The sequence below is a fragment of the Electrona antarctica genome (genome assembly GCF_951216825.1).
Source record: "Electrona antarctica genome assembly, chromosome: 4".
In the NCBI taxonomy this organism is placed as follows: domain Eukaryota; kingdom Metazoa; phylum Chordata; class Actinopteri; order Myctophiformes; family Myctophidae; genus Electrona; species Electrona antarctica.
In genome coordinates this window covers 33,934,972-33,954,644 of record NC_136809.1, presented here as the reverse complement: position 1 = coordinate 33,954,644, position 19,673 = coordinate 33,934,972, and the positions used below count along the sequence as shown (strand labels likewise).

General features: G+C 40.6%; 2 protein-coding genes across 2 annotated transcripts in view; both read right to left on the bottom strand.

The window, feature by feature from the left end:
• Nucleotides 1–19,673, bottom strand: part of LOC306921270 (extracellular calcium-sensing receptor-like) — a gene marked incomplete at both ends in the record, with an annotated part of 291,036 nt that overhangs the window by 57,455 nt on the left and 213,908 nt on the right. The window lies entirely within an intron of this gene.
• pdia2 (protein disulfide isomerase family A, member 2) lies at nt 1,245–16,456 on the bottom strand (the record flags this gene model as incomplete). Its single annotated transcript, XM_079499175.1, has 11 exons — nt 1,245–1,363; nt 2,377–2,484; nt 3,417–3,595; nt 3,786–3,906; nt 4,574–4,768; nt 5,770–5,895; nt 6,492–6,605; nt 7,555–7,692; nt 7,935–8,068; nt 9,142–9,348; nt 16,195–16,456. 11 exons carry the CDS (start codon nt 16,454–16,456, stop codon nt 1,322–1,324), a joined length of 1,626 nt encoding a protein of 541 aa, XP_079355301.1. The 3' UTR covers nt 1,245–1,321.

Here is a 19,673-nt window from a genome sequence, read left to right as displayed (position 1 = left end):
TGTTGTGCGACGGGCTGCGGGCAGAAGCAGCCTACCCGGAAATTTAGTCTCTGGGTTGTTTGGCTCGTTTCTAACGCTTATTTTGTTACTCTTTGGGTATATTTGTACATTTCCACCTTCAGTCGATGCTTCATATCCATATGAGTGAAAAGGCCGGGGTGATCAGTTTATTTTTCAAACACAGTTCTTATATGAGGCGATCTAAAATCCCCCTATGGAGAGTACAATGCTTATAAAAACATACATGAACCATGGCACTGACGTCAGGACTTCGGTGCTCTATATTCATATTTATTAACAGTACATTTCAAGTACAACTCAATAATCGGGTCTAATCAGGTAGGCCTATAATAACTCTATAGATCTAATGGGTCTATACAACGTTGGACCTTTTTAGTTATTTCATGTCTTTATATTCTAATATAATTGAATTATACTTTCTCTACCGCATTTATTGTAATAAGTGTAGACAAGCCTTTCCCAAATAAGATGGATGTAGTGTTAAAAAAATAAAAAAATAAATGATTAAGAGCAACCATAAATAAACAACTGTCTTTTACTTTTACCACTACTATTATTTTCTTTGACATAGCCTATATGTCACATATCGTTTCACATTATTTATTCCTCTGAAGTAGAAAGCCTACTGGTCAGTGAAATGCAAGTTTGGCATAAGGTCATTGATTGAAATGAAATGAAATGAAATTATTACTATATTTACCAAGGGTATCTGGGCTAAGCTCAAGAACTTGTTTCCAGCCAGGCCCTGCTCATAGAACATTTCATCGTAGTGGTTCAATGCCTTGTTCAAGGGCTCTTCAGCGGTGGTAATTTTAACGTGTCGGACCGCTGATTCGAACTGGCGACCTTCCGGTATCAAGACCGCTCCGCAATCCGTTCGGCCACCGCTGATTGATTGATTGAAATATTTATTTAACAGTTTGCAGAATTACAGTACATTTCAAGCACAAACTCAATACAAAGACTGTTAACTGTGAGTGGACGACCCAATTAAGCATTACAATTGTTTACAAGAGGGTCCATTCATTTGTTTGCACTCTCTCTCTCTCTCTTTCTCTTTTCTGATCTGTTATTTTTGAATATACCGGTAGGCTATGTTTGGGGTGCACCAGGTAAAAACGTAAATGTTAACAAGTAAATATAGTTAATATTTAAGTATACGATTAGCTGTATTTTACAGTTAATTAAAGATTAAATAAATAAACAAACAACGCCATAGTTTTATTATGAATGAAAGTGTTCTTTATTAACAAACAATGCAAGCAGATGGACTGATCCTGATTGGCTGGAGAATGCGACATCACAGCTCATCCTTAGTCGTCTCATTGGCTGCTGGTGTCACCTGACCAAGGAACACAGATTGAATTGGATGAAGCAGTGGTTCTCAAAGTGGAATCCAGGGACTTGGGGAGTTCCAGGGGGTCCCCAGCAAAAATGTCTAATATATAGCATGGAAAGTCAATTTACTTTTAACCCTATTTCATTAAGACTCTTCAGCTCAGATTGACCATTAACCATTTATTGCAAAGCTATTGTATTTGTATGGCGGTGTGGCCCTGCTCGTTTGATATCTCAGATTACCTGTGCACCGAGACACAGCTCTGATTATATCCACAACAACCCCCCAGAGCACAATATAAAGACATTAAATGAACAACATAACAACTTTCAATTGAATGCCATATATCACAGATACATGTCATAATAGAACAATACATGAATCACATTATAATCACAGAATCACCCATTACAGAACTAGATACCACGTATCATGGTACAAGCCATAAATCAGTAAATCACATATAATCACAGAATCACCCATTACAGAACTAGATGCCACAGGGAGGAAGCCAGGGAGATGGAGGGAAATTGAACACCGGCATTTGGACAACATGTGTCAGCTAGCACTTAGAGTGAATGCAGAATAGTGACTGCTTAAATGGACCACCTGATTTGCACTGAGGGAATGTGGATGACTGGATGTGAGTGAATGTGAAGGGAGTTGACTTAAAGGAGCAGACTGAATTACTGTTCGAGAATGAATGAAGGGGTCCGGGGAAATATATAAACCTTCTGACTTCCATGTCTCAATGAACTAACACGCATGCACACACACACACACACACACACACACACACACACACACACACACACACACACACACACACACACACACACACACACACACACACACACACACACACACACACACACACTCTTGTGTGGGGGGTCCCTGGCACAAAATATTTCCTGATGGGGATCCGTGGCCAAATACATGTTAATTTGGGGGTCCTTCATAAAAAAAAAGATTGAGAACCACTGATGTAGAGAGATTAACTGTACACATATACACACCTCATCTTCGTCATCATCATCATCTTCAGGCTCTTCGGGCAGCACTCCTCCATTGTCTAGGAACTTGGACATGGTGTCAAAGTCTCTGCTGCCAGTGTAGTCCACCACCTAGAGCACAGACAGACAGACAGAGACAAGCTTTGTTGTCTCCACCAGGCCGAAGGCATGGAGAGTCTGTGTACAGCTAATCTCCGGCACTGTTGGCCCGGCCGATGCTAAACTCTGCACACACACTCCGTGGAACGACTAACCCCTGCCCCAAATTCTTCAGAACGGTCAGTTATAAACCTTTTGCTAAACACATTTTTTCAATCTTTTCAAATCAGTGTCATGGTGGCGCTATAACAGGCCAATATGTTTATATTACTCCTAAACAAATTTGTGTCCAATCATCACAAACACTCCTATCCTTCTGGTGGAGACCTGTGCCTAGTTTTTTTTTCTAGTTTTATTTTGTTATGTTTTTGTTTTGCCCTCTAAAAAAGCCATTTTAGTGTGGAAATCTTTGGAAGATTGTGTGACTTGTGACGATTGGGTCCAATATTTAGTTCAGTGACCAAGCATGGGGCTAAAGTAAAGAACGTTCACTCTTCCGTTGGAAATAATATCTTGTTTCCGGTCTCCTAAAAAGGTTGCCACCTACTTCACGCTCATACGGGAAGAAAACTAACTGGATATGGGATGTCTTTCTTTTGGCTAATACTATACCAGTAATACCAACTACACTAATACTACCAGTAGTAATATATCACAGAGGCGACGAAGGCAAGGTGGTTGCTTGGGAAATGGAAGGATTCCGGGCTCCTCTTGATTTAATGTCTTAATTGCTTCTGATAAGCAGGTTGGTGCCTTGCATATGGTTGTGTGTGAATGTAACACACATTGTAAAGCACTTTGGATAAAGGCACAAATGCACACATATAATGCAATATATTATAAGTAACATGACTCTAGTAATTTAAAGAAAGGGACACATCCTCAGCAGCACTAACAGTCATTAAGACACACTTTTCGGGTGCGTGCGTGCGTGCGTGCAGTACCTCTTTCCCTCCAGCAGGGAAGTACTTGAGCGAGGGGAATCCAGACACGACCACAGACTCCACCTCGTTGGCGGTGGAGTCCATCTTGGCTATGATGATGTCATCGTGGTCAGCGTACTTCTCTCCCAACTTGTCCCAGATAGGAGCCAACTCCTTACAATGACCACACCATGGAGCATCTGCACACACACACACACACACACACACACACACACACACACACACACACACACACACACACACACACACACACACACACACACACACACACACACACACACACACACACAAGTAACAAATCTACCCAAATCTATGCCAGACAGACAGACATACATCGAGACAGACATCGAAACAGACAGACAGACTTACAGAACTCTATAAAGACATTCTTGGTGGGGTCCAGAGCGACCTGCTCGAAGTTCTTTCCCACCAGAACCTTGACAGGAGCCTTGTCCCATTCCTCTGGAATGGACTCGCTCAGCAGGTGTGGCTGCAATGCACACAAACCAGATACATAAAGCAGTGGTCCTAACAGCGTTGCCAGATGTATGATAATTATCGTATTTGTACGATAATTTCACCCTCTGTACGATAATAATAATTACAAAAATGCCCAAACGTACATCATTTTGCCATATCACAAAAAAGTGAATGCATGAATTTACATTAAAAACCCTTGCCTGCTTCCACGCAGCATATGTGATGTGTTTTTGTCACATAGGAGTCTCAAACAAGGTTGTTTCTTAGACTTATTAATACGCCAATTCGTTGTGAAATTAATTTACATGTGTGACTTAAATGTTTTCGCTGTGTACAATAGTTTTCTTTCAAATTTTAAGCCACCAGTACGATAATTCAGCATTTCCCATCTGGCAACACGGGTTCACAATGTGTCGCATAGCGACGCATTGTGAACTTGTGAAATCTTCCATTTTGGGGGTCCCTTCCCTGGCACAAACTCTTTTCAGATAGGGGTCCGCAGCCAAATACATATCAAGTTGGGGTCCTTGACATGGAAAAAGTTAGATTAGAGCACAGATCCTGTGGAAGTGTGGAAGAGTACAAATGGAAGCAACCCGTAAGAGTCCATCCTACAGGCTGAGGCTACTGTTATTATATGAGATATTTATTCAACCATCTTTGTTTTGGTGTGTTACCTTCATGCTTCCGTCCAGGACTTGCTGACAGAAGTGTCTGATGGTGTCTTCGTTGATGAGCGTCTCTTCCATGGCGTATTTCTTCACCGTTTGTGTGTCGATGATGCGCACTGTGGGGGCGTCGCTCTCCGTTAGGCCGAAGTACTTCAACACATGACTCAACGACATGGTCACATCAATCACAATGAACAGTACCTACACACAGACACACACACACACACACACACACACACACACACAAACACACATACTCACACAGGCACGCACGCACGTGCACACACACACACACACACACACTCACACACACACACACACACACAAATGTATTGTCATCCCCAAAAAAGCAGTCAAGAAACTACTATACTACTATACTACTATAAAAACTAATAATATATTCCAACATCCAACTGGATATGTAAATTATTTGGGGAATTCGTGGCGTAGACACACTGGGCAAGACTTACGCTGTTGATTGTTTCAAAGTTGAATTTGGAGGAAGCGGAAGCGAAACGCTAACCCCCCCGCTTCCAGATAGACACTCTCTGACATAGGTCATGGCCTAGCTCTGGTCCATCTCTCACACATGAGAGAAATTGTAATTAATTACATAAATATTTGCGCAGGAAGTTGAAAGTACCAGCGTTAAGGAGACGTCCTCCTGACACCTAACGCATGCGGACCGAGGCTTGAGACCGGCTCACACTATAGTCAGTTTGGAAGGAAAAGTCTATCCTCCACGTGATGTATGGCTCAGTGATGCTATAGGCCAGGGTGCATTTTGCATCCCAAAACGCTGATTATTGATAATAGACCCATCTGTGGTCCCATGGACGCACTACTGTACTCAGCACTGTACTGTAATTTGGTTCTATTTAATTTACTTTGTGTTAGCATATATAATTTGCACTGTTGTTTGCATAACTCTTTGCAATTGTCAGATTTAGAATTGTGTTTATTTCTTTCAGATATATTTTATACATGAATATAACCATTTTATAACCATACTAGATGAAATGGGAGTTAAATGTTGCAATTTGTAAAAATTACAAAATATGACTCCTTAACGTTGTTAAAGCGGGACTCATAAAATGACCATGGGACCCATCTAAAAGACCACCCCTGGGTCCCGGGACCCATTACATTGAAAACCTATTGACATCACTGAAGGCTATAGTCCAGTAGTTCCTCAGACGCACCTTGTCCTTGTACTCCTTGGCTACGGTCGTGTAGGGCTCCAGCAGAGATGACTGGCTCTCCACTGTAGAGTTGATGAACAGCAGACTGTGTGTTTTAATCTTAGAGCCAAAGATCTTATCTGCATTCTGAACACGCACACGCGCGCACACACACACACACACACACACACACACACACACACACACACACACACACACACACACACACACACACACACACACACACACACACAGTTACACAAAGTTATTTAACAGATGTAAAAATATAGATCTGATGTGGTTAAGTGATGCGACTGAGATGGATTTTCGAACAGAAGATATTTGCATTAGCAGAATATATAGAGAAAGCTTGGGACATACGGACAAATAAAACTTATATGTGATGTATTTTATTTTTATTTTCATGTTTTTGCTTATTTCTGTTTTTGTTTTTATCAAATACTTGGTGTAACTTCTGTGTGGGAAGTGAACGTGATATTGTAAATTTATGTTGTTGGTGTCTTATAATCCCGTAAGGGATGGGTCTTAACGACAAGACACGCAAATACAAATTCATTCATTCATGAATGTGTGTGTGTGTGTGTGTGTGTGTGTGTGTGTGTGTGTGTGTGTGTGTGTGTGTGTGTGTGTGTGTGTGTGTGTGTGTGTGTGTGTGTGTGTGTGTGTGTGTGTGTGTGTGTGTGTGTGTGTGTGTGTGTGTGTGCGTGCGTGCGTGCGTGTACCTGTTCACTGAATGGAATGACCAGCTCAATGCTGTTGGTGTGAATGAAGGAGGTCAGCTCTTCTTTCACCAGCTTCCCTTCTTCAAACGTGTGGTCTGCTCTGCCATCATCAAACTGACGCGCGCACACACACACACACAAACACACACACACACACACACACACACACACACACACACACACACACACACACACACACACACACAGTGCACCCACACATTTTAAACAACAGACAAACATCCTGCCACTAGGTGGTGGTAAAAGAAATAACAAACAACAACAACAACAACAACAGTATAGCATCATCACTGCTTCCTCAATATATTATGTGTTGTGTTATGGTTAAAAAAAACATCTTACAATTAGTAAAACATTCACTACTACTAACAACTAATTTGAATGACTAGGCCTACTGTAGTACAAGTACTTTGTGCAACATTTTAATTTGTCTTTTATGAGGCCACATGCACAGCTCATAGCCACGATTCAAAAGATTACTATTTGGAACTCAATTGGTGCTTAAATCTCTTCTGAAAACACACCACTACAGTATGTTAAATGTGGCCTTTAATTGGGACTTACTCTACCGTATATTGTTCATGCTGTTGATATTTTGTTGTTTTTATTGATTGGCTGTTGTATTGCTTGGTTGTCTGCTGTTTTAACGTATGTATTTATGTAAAGCACTTTGTAATTATTCTTTTTAGAAAAGCACTACACAAATACATTCATTATCATTATGATTAATTAAGAATCCAACATTTCGAGGCTGACAAAAGATACACTTCAAGAATACATATATATCATGCTTTTGTCAGTTCGAAACTTTGGTTTATAATGAATTAATCTTTTGCATCGTGGCTACGAGCCGTGTTGCAGCCTCTTTTTTCATGCTTTTGCACGGTGGTCAGCACCTCTGCACTATTGGTGTACACCCTTCCTGCTTGTTTATTTAAAATAAATGGCATTTATAAAATTGCTCTCCCAAAATGTTAATGTCCTGTGTTTGCGTGCGTGCGTGCGTGCGTGCGTGCGTGCGTGCGTGCGTGCGTGGGTTCTGTACCTTTTTAAACAGAACCACTGTGTTGGTTTTTACTTCGTATTTCTGAAACACCTCAGGACTGGTTGTCATGGCAAACTCCATGTCAACCATGCTCATAGCAACATCACGTAGCACCTTCCCGTCCTCACTGTCCGCATTCTGCAGATAGATAGATAGATAGATAGATAGATAGATAGATAGATAGATAGATAGATAGATAGATAGATAGATAGATAGATAGATAGATAGATAGATAGATAGATAGATAGATAGATAGATAGATAGATAGATAGATAGACAGACAGATCTTGAGGTTTGCATTATTACAGACAGACAGACAGACAGACAGACAGACAGACAGACAGACAGACAGACAGACAGACAGACAGACAGATACGTACAGTAAAGAAGCCGACCACAGAGACATTGTGAGAGCTGATGAAGTCGGCAGCAGACTTTGTGTTTTCCAGCACAGCCAGACCAGGTCCAGCCCTCTTCTTCATCCACTGGATGATACCAGCTACAGTCCTCTTTCCTGTTTAACATGAAATGTATTACTGTTTAATACCGGTATCTAATGATATATACAGTAGGCCTACCAGCCACAGTCTTCTTTCCTGGACACAGTGGTGGTACATTTAAGTACGTTTACTCAAATATTGCAATTAAGTACAGTTTTGAGTACCATACCTGAGTATGTCCATTTCTCAATACCTTTTTACACTACAATTATTTGAAAACATACATTTCTAGATACTTGAAGATTTAATTATTATTACAAAACATACTTTTAGTTAACCAATTAATCACTATTATTCTACTATGATTGTCTATTTAAAAAAATGCCTATACTGTTGTGACCATATTGGCTACATGAAAAAAGCTTGATAAATGTTATTAGCCTTTTTACTTTGGCAGTCTAAGTATATTCTGATGCGAATATTTTTGTACTTTCACATTCAAATTCGGAATACAGAACAGAATATTTTTATATTGTGTTATTATTGCTACTTTTACGTAAAGGAGCACTTTCACTTTTACTCCTTTTTTCTCCCCAATTTCGTTATGCCAATTGATTTCTCCCTCACTCACCTGCCAGTGAGGAGTCCCCACCGGGAGGACATGGAGCCTTCATCCTATACTCCTCCCGCGATCCTGCCCCACCATTTCCGTTTACTCACGCTATGTCTCGTTGGTGGGATTTGGACAGTTCAGAAACCTGCTTACCAATGACATCATCGATGGGGAATCCAAAAATTACAGCCTTTCTCTTCCTGGAAAGTTAGAAGCCATTGTAAATCTTGTTTGAAATGATCAAACCTGCTGATGATGTCACTGATATAGACAGGTTTCTGAACTGATCACAGCCCTCATCTGAGACAGGGGGCCCTATTTTAAGTGCCAGGTCCTATGACTTAACCTAAGACCCGGAGGCAAAGATAGGTTGAAAATGGGTGAAGTAAAAAGTCTACTTCTTCCACGACTGTCTATTCTACAGACTGGTTGTGTGTTTACCAGTATAAACAACAAACTGGTTATGTGTTTACCAGTATAAACAATGAACTGGTAAACACAGTGTTTACCAGTATTAACTGGATTTCTGTTTACCAGTATAGTCGACTGGGTTCTTTCTGTCTCCATCCACAAACAGTCTGAGTGTTGGGAATCCTCCGATGTCAAACTCATCGGCCAGCTCTTTCTCCTCGCTTGCGTCCACCTTGGCCAGTCGCATCCCTGGCTCCTCCGCCTTCAGTTTCCCAGCAGCCTCGACGTATACGGGCTCTAACTGCCGACAGTGTCCACACCATGGGGCATCTGCAAGAGCACGCACGCACGCACGCACGCACGCACGCACGCACGCACGCACGCACGCACACACACACACACACACAAACACACACACACGCATGCAGTTTCTAGCTTTTAAAATTAAATGGATTTTTGCAAACACAATATTGTCACATATTTCCTAATGAAACATGGGTTGGAAATTTCTCATCGCAAATAACTCTCTGCCGACCGTCCCATCACCTCGGCTCTAGGATCTAAATGCAACACAAATGTAACAGTAACAAGTGTTGCAGTAACACTTGTTTATGTTACTGCAATGCATTGCCTATTTCTCACATCAAATAGAGTATTTCCAGACAGATTTTAGTGTACAGTTAAAAACAATAATGTTTGTAGTGAACTGTCTCTGTCCTATAGTGTCTACGTAATTAATCAACTATGTGTGGAAGAGAGACACTGACCTTAGCTATGTGATTGACACATTGAGCTATACAGCAGTGATTCTCAACCTGTGGTATGTGTACCAGTGGTAGGCCTACTACATGGGATTGACACTTTGAGCTAGGCTATGGGATTGAAGCATTGCGAGCCACCATAGTACTGTGACAATGGCCCCCAGAAATTGGCATACCCCTACCGGGCTTAGGACCAAACACAGCATCGTTTTTCCTCATCTCTAAGGCCTCCCATACATGAAATGGATTCTTGTATAAAAATATTTTACTGTAAAAGTGGTGAAATTGATATTTAAAGTCATACACCTCAAACTAAAAATACAGCCTGTCCGTCTGGGGATTAAGGCATATAAAGTCATGTAGATTCACAATGGAAGCTCTGAGAGGTTTACAACTTGGCATACCTGAAGCCAGGACATACCTCTACATTCTAGAAAAATAATAATGTCAATATGTGAATGTAAATATGAGATAGTCATTTGAACACATACCTACAATAGGCGAAAATGTAAATCTGTATAGTGTCTTCTTTACTTTGCAGTGACTCTGACATGGATTGTCATAGCAACACATTATGAGGGCTTGTAGGAATGGTGTGGTTCTACTGTATCCAGCAATACCAATTGTGTAATTGTAGCTTGCATACTCGTGGAGTTATGGCACTAAACGTACATTGTGTCCCAAATGGGGGGAATAAAACAGTCCTAATGAAATCGACAGTATTAGTTAGTGTGGTTGCTCTAGGCAACACCAACACACTATTGTTCTCTGTCTGATATTTTTTTGCCAGCAAGGTGCTTTTTGAGGGAGTTTTAATGGGTTTTTTTGTTCAATGTTTTTTTTTTAAACGCCATTGCCAATAAAGAGAACATTTGCGTCATCTTTATTGTTAATGGCATTTAATGTGTTTACACCGTTTGTTTCACATCACCATTACATCACCTAATCAACATGAGTTAGACTTTAATATATTAGCCCCCCTCACTTCACACAGGTGTGATTTGTGTTAACTTTTGCACAACAGAAAAGTGAAGCTTTTTGTCATATGCTTCACACACTGTTGTCACTGTTGTCATGCTTCACATGACATCACAATATAGAATACAAACGGTAAGACGGAATTCAGTTCCCAGGTCCCTATATGCTTTGTGACTCACGTCAGTGCAACCACACTTGCAATTTCCCAGAATTGCACCTTTCTAGTTTTATTTTGACTTCACTTATCATTGGTGGAATAATTATAACAAATTGACTTGAATAGAAGTTCCAAAATGTATGAAATCCCAAACTTGAGAAATTGTGAAAAGAATATTGCAGCTGCAACAATACTGCAGAGAAATGCAGGCCTACAATAGAACTACTATTATATAGCACAGACCTGGATGAGGGTGCTCAATGATCAATGTTATCCTCATAACAGCAAGTCATTAGTTACTGCGAGAGTCTAGCAAACACCAACTCAGGATTCCTGGATCTCTGCCCTCCACAATTTTCACAATTTTCATTTTGTATTGTTTACTTTATTTAGAAAAGCAATGTACAGTAACTTTTCACATCCCTTATACAAAACAAACACAATCAATTCTCATATTTTCCCCATGTCCTGTGTCCCATGTCCTGTGTCCCTCTTAAGTTATACCAGTATCCCCATGTCCTGTGTCCCTCTTAAGTTATACCAGTATTAATAAGACAAGACTTATGGAACAATGCAATTAAAGTCATTCATTTCTGTAGGAGTTGATATCATTTTACATAATATTTTTTTACAGTATTTGTCTCCATCTGCTCTATCTGCATCGTGTTGCATATATGGGTTTCTTCATAAACTGACAGCAAATATTTTGGAATGTGAAAAGAGCAGAAGAACCTTGTCAAGTCTAGTAGCTATTTAGCTAGCTGGAGTGACCTAACTTTAAGCTCCATTTAGTGTAACAGATCCTGTCCAGTAGCATAATAGAAAAGCCCAGACTCTGTCTCACCAGAATGGTTCATTAGTATCACTTGTAACAGCATGGTTACTGTGCATAGTACCTAACTATAGTAGCGTACGGTCGGACACAACATAGTTGATTGATGAATTCTGAACCTATTTGTCTTTCTTTTTTTTTTTTTTACCAGAATGGAGTGTGATGTACAAACATTGGATCCAAATATTTGTATCATCTGTGGTAAACATTTAGAAAAAGCAAAGAAACAAGATCCACAATGTCACAAACCCTAAAGCAGAAGACCTTCAACACATACTAAATGGTGCTCAACAGAGAGATGATGATGATGAAAACCCTGGCTCCAAATACAGAAAATATACTTTCCTTCAAATTAAAGATATCTTATCATGTATCATGTTGCTGAGCAAACTACAAATGTTGAGAGTGAGAGTATGCCTGCACCATGCAGTCTCATCAAGAAGACTGAATAAGGTTGATAATAGTAACAGAGACAATGAACGTTGATGAATTTGTATCGTCGGCTGCTCTTGTATTATATAAACATCATAAAAGCTACCTTAAACCTCTAAAGGAAATAAAGCAGCTGCCAGACAAAACAAAGAATCAGAACCGCAGACCAAATGTTCACCTATTTTAATTTAATTAAATGAAAGTGATGACACTAAACTAAGCGTTATGATGACATACTGGTCCATGATTTTCTTCATCAATATATCTGAAGTTCTACAGCTCTGTTTTTTGAGTGGTGTAAACCACTCCTACAACTGGCTTTTGTGTGCAGAAGAAAATGAGCATGGTTGCTACGGTCATCCAGTTCACCCGGGTGTGATTTAATTACGTCAGAAATTATTTTGAACATAGCAACCATGCACAAAAAAAGCCAGTTGTGAAATCACATCCAGGTGTGATTTCATTACGTCAGACATTACGTCAGACCACAGCTGATCATGCTATATAAAACCTTACACCACTCAGTTCACACGGGTGTGATTTTTTCTTGGACGTGCAGCTTCTATCAGTGCATATCCCATGGGCACACTTTCAGAGCATACCACATCAGACCTTTCAGCTCAATCTACAATTCAAATTGTAATGAATGAGATTTTCCTTCAGTTTCCAGGATTTTCCTGTATTTAGACCATCATCACATCTTCCTCAGAGCTCAGTCTTCAGTATGTCATTATAACTCCCAGTCAGAGGTTATATATTGTATGATATTTATCTTCATACGATCAGGTTACGAGAGCTTAGTGTTGGTATATGGAGCCAGGGTTTTATGAACATCAGCATCATTTCTCTGTTGAGCAACATTCAGTGTTGAAGGTCTTCTACTGCAGAGGTTTTGGCATTATTGACCGTGTCACTTTCCTTTTTCTATTTGTATTTGGATGTTTTTTTAACGATGTTGTAATAGCGACCACACATCACATCATTTACTATGAAAACATAAATGTCCTGTCACTGTCAGTCAGTTAGTCTGTTAGTTATAGTGACCTTGTGACATCATCAGGGATGGAGATCCCTCATCAATATTAAGGCCATATATAAGAATGCCCATATATGGAGATCCCTGATGTCATCAATATTGGCCAGCAACTCTACATCTGACCTCAAACCTCAAACCCTTAGATCTCCATAAATGGAGCTGACCTGTTCTGACATTCCATATTGTATGTTGATCTGACCTCATTAATCCCTGTATACTCAAGACACGCTCCATATATGGCCAGTACATAATTAATTCCATATGTTGATCTGACTCCCCATGCCAAAGCGCCAGCGCTCGCCCAGCAGTCTGCTGTCACCCAGGCCGATGCGTGCATGTGACCTCGCCCTTTTCTCGCCCTAAGGTCTACAGTGTCAGGGTTCTACTATTGTCAATGGCTACTGGACATGCTCTGTTAGTATGTTACACTAAATGGAACTTAAAGCTAGGTCAGATAGCTACTTGATTTGCCATTATTCCAAATATATATCCTTTTCATATTCCAAAATATTTGCAATGATTTACCTTTTATGAAGAAAGCCATAGGCAATACAATGCAGATGCGGTGAAGCTAAATACAACTTTACCTTAAGCAAACATGTTAAATGATTATATCAACTCTACATGAATGAATGACTTGCTGGTATGAGGATAACATTGAGCATTGAGCTTGGTTTCCCTCATCCAGGTGTGCTAAATAATAGTTAGGTAGTTCTATTGTAGGGATGCATTTCTCTCTGTAGCCTACTATTGTTGAAGCTGCATATATACTTTCACAATTTCTCATTTGTGACATTTCATATATTTTAGGGACTTCTACTCAAGTGAATTTGTTATAATTTCACCACCCTTGCATAAGTGAAGTCAAAATAAAACTAATCTGTTTGATACTGTAGATTTCATTAGGACTGCTTTATTTCCTCCCATTTGGGAAACCATATACGTTTAGTGCCATAACTCCACGAGTATTCAAGCTACAGTTACACAATTGGTATTGATTCAGCAGAACCACACCTTCCATACAAGCCCTCATATGTGTTGCTATGACAATCCATGTCAGAGTCACTACAAAGTAAAGAAGACACGCCTATTTCCGCCTATTGTAGGTATGTGTTCAAATGTCTATATCTCATATTTACATTCACATATTGACATTATTCTTTTTCTAGAATGTAGAGGGATGTCCTGGCTTCAGGTATGCCAAGTTGTAAACCTCTCAGAGCTTCCATTGTGACTACATGAGTTTATATGCCTTAATCCCCAGACGGACAGGCTGTATTTTTACTTTGGGGTGTATAATTTAAATTTCACCACTTTTGCAGTAAAATATTTTTATACAAGAATCCATTTCATGTATGGGAGGCCTTAGAGATGAGGAAAAACTATGTTGTGTTTGGTCCTAAGCCCGGTAGGGGTATCTCGAAAACTAAAGCACTTTTTGACTGTTCATCACAGGACTACCAGTCTACCATGCAGAATCAACATGGAAATTAGCTCCTGATAGAGACAGTGGCAGTTGGTAACTGGCCTTATCTCCCCTTCTCTCTCTCTCTCTCTCTCTCTCTCTCTCTCTCTCTCTCTCTCTCTGTGTGAAGACACAGCTCTGCTGTGAGCTGTGAGAGAGTTGGCCTAGACAGCATCTGGCCAGGTAACGTGCACACTCACTTGTGCACGTGAGTGACGTGACACATCGTGTGTGTTCTCTGTGCATGCATGCGTGCCGTGCGTGTGTGCGTGCATGTGTGCATGTGTGTGCGTGTGTGATGACGCGGTACTCCGGGCCACCAGGTTTGGACTGAAAGCTTTCACTATTAACCACGTTCACTGTCCATGTGACAGATCAACACCAGCAGACATCATTAAACCATGCTGCCATTCAATGTCAGTTTGTTAATCTGCTATTTACTGCAAAATACCTGACCTACGAGTAGGTCAGGTATAACTCTAACTCTAACCTTTTTTTTATTTTTTATTTTTTTTACACTGCACACTGTTAAAATGTTTCTTTGATACTGTATCTGTACCTAAACAATGGAACTTGTATTTATGGTTGTTGAGTTATCATTAAGATATTATATTTATGCAATGATGTACAATGCCATATAATCAATGTTTTTAACATTTGGTTGTATTTTAAGTTTTCCTTATACTGTCATGTAAAATGTTTTCATATTATGTAATGAATTGTATGTGTGGACCCCAGCTGCTACTAAGGTAGTAGCTATTGGGGATTCAAATAAACAATAAACAATAAAACCCTAAACCTAACCCTCTAAATGCCTGATCCTAATCCTAACCCCAACATGAATATTTTGTAAATTGTAAGCCTAACTCTATTCGGTTTTAAAACGACCATTTCTCTTGTGAGGACCAGGCCAATTGGCCCTTGTATACGTTAAGCAGTACAAGCACGAACATTTCACCTTGATGTGAAACAACAGAATCCAAATACTGTAAGACAGTAAAAGTCGGCCCAGACGGTTAGCTCAACCGTCTTGGCACCTAGGCTGCCAAGCCAGCCTGACGGTGTGCCGCGGGCTCGACTCCCGATCCCGATGGCCTTTGCCGCGTGTCTTCCCCCATCTCTCTCCCCATTTCCTGTCAGTCTACTTTCAACCTATCAATAAAGGCAGAAAAAGCCAAAAAAAATATCCTTAAAAAAAAAAAAAAAGACAGAGAGTCTATCCCCGTTTCATTGTGTTATAGTCGGACTGCTGAAGTGGTATGTATGCAACAAATAAGCAGCCAGGACTTGGCGCCACTCATTCTGCTGAGTTGACGGTGCCCAGGATCGAACCCATGACCTTGTGGTCCCAGTGCTGTGTGCTTTTTCCCACACGGACAGAGCTGGTATGTGGAATTCATGGACCTCACTTTTGAGAATCACTACAATAATATGAAAATGTATGTATGATTGAAATTGTGTTTTTTGTTTATCATCATCATCATCATCATCAAAAGGTTGTAGTTTTGAACTCACAGAACTCGACCAGCACTAATCGGTGTTCCTTCAGGGCCGTGTCAAAGTTGTTGATGTGCAGGACGAGAACGTCTTTGTCCTCCTCCACCTCCTCTGTCTTCTCCTTCTTCTGCACCTCCTCCTCCTCCGCCCCGTCTCCGTCCTCCTCGGATGCTGGCGTTTCCTCTGTCCCTGCAGCGTCCTCCTGGCCGTGCGTCCGTCCACAGGAGGCCCAGAGGAGGAGGCCCAGTAGAAGCAGGCTGACCAGTGTGTGTGTTTTCATGTCTACAGGTGTGTGAGACAGAGAGAGAAAGAGAGACACATGACACAGTTAGAAATGTTTAAAAGAGGAGAGAGTGTGTGTCAGAATTTTACTGGCCTTCCCCGGCGTCCAATCGGAGGTGAGGAGGACTTCATTGCGTTTGCATGGGCCCCCTCCTCCATTCATGGCTGGCCGGAAGGTGCCGTGCGGCCTCGCGATTGGTCAGATGGACAGGATAATGGACGAAACGCGTGCAGAGCAAGGTCAGTTTTTCATTATCTTGTATACCTCTGAACTTATTTCAGATATACGTCTCTCTCTCACACGCACGCACACACACACACACACACACACACACACACACACACACACACACACACACACACACACACACACACACACACACACACACACACACACACACACACAGAGAGTCTCTCTCTCACTCTGGCTTATCACTCCATATTTGCTTACTGTATACTGGGGTGTCTGCAGTAGGCAAACTTACTTACTTAGTTCAATTCAGTCCAGTCACATTCAGTTTAAATTGAAAAATTTCATCAATATTTCAAAAACAATGTTGCCAGAGCATGAAAATACAAAGCTGTACCAACAAACCAGCTAACTAATACGGCGGTGGCTCAGGGGTAGAACACACACACACACACACACACACACACACACACACACACACACACACACAGAGACTCTCTCTCTCTCTCACTCTGGCTTATCACTCCATATTTGCTTACTGTATACTGGGGTGTCTGCAGTAGGCAAACTTACTTACTTACTTAGTTCAATTCAGTCCAGTCACATTCAGTTTAAATTGAAAAATTGCATCAATATTTCAAAAACAATGTTGCCAGAGCATGAAAATACAAAGCTGTACCAACACACCAGCTAACTAATACGGCGGTGGCTCAGGGGTAGAGTGGCTGGATGGTAACCGCAAGGTTGCCTGTTCGAACCCGGGCTCCCCCAGAGTTAGTGTCGAAGTGTCCTTGAGCAAGACACTGAACCCCAAATTGCTCCTGATGTGCTGGCTAGTGCCTTGCATGGTTTCTTCCGCCATCGGTGTATGAATGTGTGTGTGAATGGGTGAATTGATGCACAATCTATGTAAATCGCCTTGGATAAAGGCGCTATATAAATGCACCATTTACCATTTACTAATACATTTCACTAGATAACTCTTTCAGAGATCCAGTAGTAATTAAGGGACATAACATGATCTGTCGTCCCAGAAACCATAAAAAACACACACAACATCTTCTTCACCATCATTGTTATAGGCTCACCAGTCACCAGGGCACCAGATGAGTTCAAACAATATTCTAGATATTAGTTACAAATTAACAGTAGTACAAAATAGACAATTGGATAACCGTTTTCCTGACAGTGTGGGAGGTTTGTGCTTTTATTATACATTTACAGTAGGGAAAAAAAGAAACAAATATGAAATAACTGTAGGCTACTGTATATGAAACCTGATTATTGTGTTAATAGAAATGAAGATAAAATGAACAACTCTGTTATTAAAGTCCTGGACAGAAAATATGCTGGTTACTGAAGTACAAACTGGTACATGGTTACAGCACTTAAACAAGCACACACTCATGCAAGCACATTCAAAGGTTAGTCTTACATTTTGCAGATACATAGGAGCCAAATAACTTAATTATCACATTGATTGGAAGTAGAGGAAAACAGCTAGACAATTCCATCTATGAACAAACCTCACAAAAGCTCACAAATGAAATTAACATATATCTCATTTGTGTAATCTGAAACAAAACCTATGGTAGCCTATAGTATAAGTGAATCACACAATTCAACTCCTTACAATTCAACTGCTTACTGTGTGTCTGTTTAGTGTTTGCAGCTGCAAAAGGTGGGAGGGAACATAACATCACTGATGTGAAAAGTGAAACTGAAACCTGACTGATGGTAGCCAGCAGCTCATGTATTTCTATTTCATAATGATTCAAATGATCATTATGATAGAAAATGTGATATTATTTATTATTCTTGATAAGGGCCATGGGTGTTGGGCAGGCCTTAATTAAAATATGAAAGGGCACTTTGGGAATCAGGGGCTAAACTGCATGGGTACCCTTGCTGCTGCACGTGCCTATCAATAAAGATTACATTTCAAGACAATTGGTACAAAGTACGATATGTCAAAATATTTGGCATCATGTAGTTGTACCAATATTTCACTAGATAACTCTTTCACAGATCAGAGAAAACTGCTTAACACATGATATGTCGTCCCATCTTCCATTTTTAAGCACAACACAGTCTTGTTCTCCACCATAGTTATCAGGCCGACCATGCTGCCAGTACCTGGAGTAGGAACATTGAATTCATTACAACAATACCTTAACATTATCTTTTACCATGACCTCAAATTATATTCTAGATATCAGATGCAAATGGAAAGTGAAATTGACAACAATATGTATAATTGTGTTGGTGACAGTGAGGTTGGTTGGTATTTTATTATAAGATTTAACACCAACTAAGCTGAGCTAAGATGAAATCCCTTATGTGAAATGTTAGTTTAAATGAAGAGTAGTAGAATGAAGGTAAAGTCTTACGTTGGTGTGGTCAGTGGTGTTCCATCTACCCATTTAAATGTTCCTTCTTCCACTCCGTCAGTCAAACCCAGCCACACCCACTGGTTTGTCTTAACAACTGTGTTAACAAAGTCCTGGACAGAAAAGCAGTTGGTTACTGGTTCACACTGTACAATAGAACACTAAACGTGGGCATGAATGCCACCCACGCACGCACACACGCACGCACGCACGCACGCACGCACGCACGCACGCACGCACGCACGCACGCACACACACGCACACACGGTCACACGCACGCACACGCACGCACGCACGCACGCACGCACACACGCACACACGCACGCACACACGCACGCACACACACACACACACAACACACACACACCATACCTGTTTTTCTTTGCTGTTTATGATCATCAGCTCAGATTGATTGTCTTTACAGTATTGTTTGCTCTCATTCCAGGTGTTCCACTCAGTGGAGTTCAAAGAGATGTAATAACACACACCACCAGCAAATGTAAATCCATGTAGTTCTAACAACAAAATAATTAAGTTAGACACTGTTCTGTCATTTGCTACGATTAATGGTGGTGATGAACAACATGATATAACAATGAATAAAAACACTGAACAGCGATGTCTCACTGACCACA